The sequence below is a fragment of the Salvia miltiorrhiza genome, chromosome 5, assembly GCF_028751815.1.
Source record: "Salvia miltiorrhiza cultivar Shanhuang (shh) chromosome 5, IMPLAD_Smil_shh, whole genome shotgun sequence".
Taxonomy (NCBI): Eukaryota; Viridiplantae; Streptophyta; class Magnoliopsida; order Lamiales; family Lamiaceae; genus Salvia; species Salvia miltiorrhiza.
In genome coordinates, this window is record NC_080391.1 from 20,274,963 (window position 1) to 20,280,425 (window position 5,463).

A 5,463-nucleotide genomic window follows, 5' to 3' on the forward strand; every position below is an offset into this window, starting at 1 on the left:
TGTAGATAAATTAGCATAGATGAATTAAGCTCAAATCATCATCTATAAAATGTTCAAAGTTTTGTAAGCAAAAGCAAAGACAAGTAACATGTTAATTTAGTAAGCATAAATTTTATTTTTTCTAGGGTAAGAGTTGCAGTAACATTATAGTGTTTGAGACAAGTTAAAAGGGGATCTAGATTTCCTAAAAACGGCATATATCTATATAATATATAAAAGAGAAGTTTTCTCCCTCTATTTTTTCTCTCTCTTCTCCCATCAATTCTTTTAATATTTTTTTTCTGTCTTTTCTTTTTACAATTTTAGTTCTTTTTAAAACATTGTCAAATTTAACTTATAAAAAATATTCAATGTGCATCTTAAGTTTAAGTTCGTTAGAAGATCTTTAATATGGTACAAAAATTATCAAAAATGAATTTAAAACGAACAGGTTATTAAAATTTTAAATATTTTATTTTTATTTCTTTGTTAAAATTTTACAATTTTTATTTATGTTTGTGTATGAAAATATTTATTTATTTATTATTATGTGAAATAATCTATAATAATAATGTGTAATTATTTTTCATTATCAAATAATTTAAAATAATTTATTAACTATAATTATCATTACACTTTATATATAATTGAAAATTACGTTTTTATATTCGAAGTTTTATCGAGTAATTAGTATTTTATTTTTAAACCATATTTTGCATTTATTATATTTCGTTTCTGTTTAATATTTATATTTATTTATTTAAACATATCATTTAATTTCGATTTCGCCGTGCATCGCACGGATGGTCTTACTAGTTTCACCATTAAAATTATGTTTGACAAAGCTTATAGCTCCTTCAAATAATTTATACTCCCTCCGTCCACGAAAGAACTTCCTATTTTTCTATTTCGGGACGTCCACGAAAGAACTTCCTACTTTTTCATATTTTGGGACAATACCCCACCACTTAAAAAATACTCCCCTTTTAAGACAATTCCCACCACTCAAATAACATTAATTAAAACAACACAATAAATTATTAATACTTTTTCACAATTTCCAATACACTTTACAACTTTTTCTCCACTCTCAATACACTATACAACATTTTATTAAAACCCGTGCCACTCCCTCCTAGGAAGTTCTTTCATGGACGGAGGGAGTAATTTTTTAGGAGCTTATAAGCTCTTGCAAAGCATTTAACAAAATAAATTCTCAAATAACTTATAAATTGTTAAAATAAGTTTTAATAACTTATAAGTTCATCAAAAGATAAATTGGAATAAATTAATCAACTCCAATTTATCTTTTCACAATCTTATAAGCAATTATTATTCTATAATATTAATCCTGCCATGATTTGTTATTTCCATCATATACTTTTTTAATTTCTTATTTCATCAACTTCATCTTTCTAATAATGATTTTCTTTCACTAGCTCGAAATTCTCTATGTAAATTATATGCTCATTTATCCAAACACTTTTATAATTTCTAAGCTCTTAATACTTTATATTTTATAAACTCTTGAAACATCTTATAAGCTAGCATAAATTAAGCCAAACACCCATGAGGTAAAACTTAAAGATTATGTAGTGCAATCACACAATTTCAATTGTGTTAAAATAAGAATTCCAAAAGTGACAGACTGACTCAAAATTTACAGTGGTAGAGAGCCAAGCTCAAGTACATTGTCAGAAGTCAGGGAAAGCAAATGGCAACAACAATGGACAAACCTCAAAACAATGAAATCCTACACATTGAAACAAAGAATTCAGAGTCAACATACCAAAAGGATTTATTGTACAAAAGAAACCCTCTAAAAAGAAAATAAACATTCCACGAAGTTAACTATGATTCACACTAACTTTAAACCACTAGAAAAATAAGTTAGGAGGCAGCAGGAGAGGAGCCTCTGGAACCAAACCAGAGGCATTTATCCTTGACAGCTTCTGCCTCATTTGCATATTCTTTAAATCTATACTCTTCTTGCTTGCCTTGAGAGGGCACTTTCCCTTCGCTGTAGCACTGGCTGCACAGGCTGAAGTGCGCTTTCGTCTCCTTGAAACGAGACCCAATTATGGGATACCGGCAAGTAGCACAGACGTGGCTGCCATGGCGACTCCTATCTCCGCTCTCCAGCTTCAGCAGGGTCGACATGATGCTAAAGCCCCATTCTTGATCATCAAACATGGCGATGAACTCTGTCGAGGAAACCAACGAGTTATCTGTTTCTCCATGGATTTCCAAGATCTCACTTATCCCGTGTGTGGGAATGTAGATAGTCCTCAAAAGCTTGATGTATCTCTGAGCATCGGATTTCTTGATCTGCGTATTGCCTTCGTTCACAGGTCGCCACAAGAGTGATTCGTATGCAATTTGCTTCCGCTTGTCTGCAGAGCCACCGCAGAGAGGGGCAAGAACCGCAAAAAACATGCCCAAATCCACCCTGCCCGACTCTGATTCGTCCAGCACGCAGAGGATTTTCTGGTTTATAGCTTTGACAGCTCCCACAAAAGTTTCCGGCTTCAAGAAACTAAGCAGCTTGTGGAGAATCCCTTCAAGTGAAGCTTTGCGAATGGACTTCTCAGGCATGCCGCTGCCAGAATAGGAGATGGGCACATCCCCTTCACTCATTTCTTTCTTGATATGCTCAACCTCACAACGGTTCAACCTAGTGATCCTCTGAAAGTTTCTGATATCAAGCGCGATGGCCAGCTCTGGCCTTAACGTGGTTTTCTCGCCGATGACCTTAAACTTTGAGGGCTCCACTGTGATGAAGGCTGCCTCGCCATTGCCATTTCCATTGCCGTTCCCCCTCAACTTCCTCTTCTGCAGCTGCTTCAAATGCGCTATAGCATCATGCAGTTCCACTCTATTTGTCATCTTTAAAGCTTCTTTCAAAGCTTTCTTAGCATCCTCGGTTTCTCCAGCTCCTAACAAAGAGACGGCCTTATTCAACTGCGCCCTCCAATGGTTTGGACACACAGCCAAAACCCGAGTATACATCTCCGAAGCTCTCTGATACCTACCCATATCCATATACAATCCTCCCAAATTGTACAACGCATCCACATGACCCGGTTTCAGATCAATCGCCTTTTGGAACTCCTTAATAGCGTTTTCATCATCACCCATGGCATGCAAAGCAGAAGCCAAATCACAATGTGCATCTGCATAATCGTTCTTCATATAAATAGCCTCTTCTAAGGCCTTTACAGCCGCCTTATACTCGCCTACACCAAATAGAGCACTGCCCAAAAGCTTCAACGCCCGAAAATGAGTGGGACACAAAATAGCAGCCTCTCTGTAATGCTCGCAAGCACCAAGCACCATACCTTCTCCTTCAAGCGCAATCCCCAAATTCACATGAATCTGAGGCAACAAATAAGCCCATTGATTCCCACCAGCCTCTGCTGCCTCTAATGCAAGCAGAAACTCGGCTTTCGCCTCACTATGCATACCAAGAACATACAAACAATTCCCCGCTCTAAAATGAGGCTTCACATCAAATGGTATCAATTCACAAGCCCTCTTAAAACTTACCAATGCCTCCTTAAATAGGTAATGCTCGTACAAAACACGACCGATCGCCATTTGGCCATCAAAGGCTTCAGCTCGTGATCGTGCCCTATCGGCCCTGGACCTCAAGACCCCCAACTCCTTAACAAAAGCCGCATAATCCGCAGAGGACTCATCCCAAATCACTCTCTTATCCGATATCTCACTCGATGGGCCGAGCTCTCTAGACCATCCCGGATCGGAGAAGACGTCTGAATTGTCATTCTTTATCTTCCCATCCTTCATTTGTTTCATTTTCAACCTATTGATCAGAATCTCCAGATCATCGACGAGCTTCCATGTGTCGTCGAACACAATGCCGTGGTTAGGGGAAGCAGCCCACGCAGCAGTGCGCTGCTTCTTATGGGGCTCCATCACACGCTCATCCGCGACGGAGGAAGACGATGCCGCCTCCTCGGAAGCCTGCGAGATTCCATTCTTATCCTCCGACGGCTTCAGCTCGAGGCCTAGGGCATCGAAATCTCTGTCTACGTCTCCGGCTCCGTCGTCGTAGGTCCGGAGGAGGCCGTCAAAGGTGAGGCCTTTCTCACCGTCGATGAATTCCCCGTACGTGCGGAATACCTCGTCGAGAATTGCGCTAATCTGTTCGTCGCTGAACTTAACCCTAGGGTTCACGGCCACCACAAGCGCCGCCATCTCCTCCCGGTTCAAGCCCCCATCTCTGTTCGCATCGAATTGCTGGAATATTCGCTTCACTTTCTCCGATCTGCTCCCTCGACTCGTCATAGTTCGATTTCACCCCTATTCCAGGATATTCTAGGGTTTCAATTGGGAATGTCGGCTGAATTCGAAATCGAATTTGGAAAATTGAGCTCGAGGGAATCAAATTGAGAACAAAGGGTGTCTAAATCAGGGATCAATTGAGGTAGGGCTTTATACGAACAAACTAAACAGTTTTAAGAGTTGAGGAGCAGAAGATTAGGGGAAAATATAGTCATAAATCAGCTGACAGAATTGAGAGAGAAATCCATCTGCTTCTGGAAATGGGGAATATCATTTCGGATTTGAAGCTGGGTGAGAGAGTGTACCTCTGTAGCTGTAACGTTGGTTGGATTAGGATCTTGCGGCTTGCGAGACAAAGAGGAAGAAAGAAAAAGGAGTCTGCTGCCGTTTGTTTTTCTCCCTAAATTCATTTTCCATTTGTTTTAATTGTTTCTTTTCATCTTAATTTTGCCAGAAAATTGTGGCTGTGATGATTGAATGGGTTTGGTGGGGGCGGAGACAGACTGGGAATTTAATTTATCTTTTGAAGGAATTAAATTAAATTTTATTTTATTTTATTTTTATCTTTTTGTTTTTTTAATTTGTTTACTTGGCTGATCTATTTTGGGGTTAATGATGGCTAGTGGGTGTCATTGTTGGCTCAACTATGACAAATGTAATAAGGTTTAAGGGCAGTTTGGTTTAACAACGAGAAAGCAAAGGTAAAGGAATCAAGAAAGAAAGAGAAAGAAAATGGTGGAATACAAATAATTTCTTTTTCTTTTTTCTACTCATTTTCATATATGTTTTCTTAGTTGAAAAATTATCATTAAATAGGGAGAGTTTTTTTTCCAAACCGCCTATTTTTTCACCTTTTACACTTTAATTCATGATACATCATCATAAGTTATATTCCCTTTGTCCCATGAATCTCGAGTCACTTTCCTTTTTCGATCGTCCCACGAATTTTGAGTCATTTTCTTATATGGCAAAAAAATTTCTCTTTATTCACCTTTTCACTTTTTCACTTTTTCACCTACCACATTTAACACACTAAATACTATTTTCTTAATTTCCGTGTCGAAAAAATTGACTCAAGATTCGCGGAACGGAGGGAATATATATGTTAATATTTTTTTGTATTATATATATATATATATATATATATATATAGGGAGAGGTTCAAATAAGAACCACTAA

At 37.9% G+C, this 5,463-nt stretch overlaps 1 protein-coding gene across 1 annotated transcript; it reads right to left on the reverse strand.

Moving 5' to 3' along the window:
- Positions 1 to 1,706: 1,706 nt before the first annotated feature.
- On the reverse strand, positions 1,707 to 4,930 carry LOC130986622 (uncharacterized TPR repeat-containing protein At1g05150-like). The gene has a single exon (XM_057910079.1). It carries the CDS (start codon positions 4,285 to 4,287, stop codon positions 1,870 to 1,872), a length of 2,418 nt encoding a protein of 805 aa, XP_057766062.1. The 5' UTR covers positions 4,288 to 4,930; the 3' UTR covers positions 1,707 to 1,869.
- Between the last annotated feature and the right edge of the window lie 533 nt (positions 4,931 to 5,463).

What these genes read in the sequence shown, in the direction of transcription:
- LOC130986622 (XM_057910079.1), bottom strand. Translation starts at nt 4,287, where the DNA reads ATGACGAGTCGAGGGAGCAGATCGGAGAAAGTGAAGCGAATATTCCAG.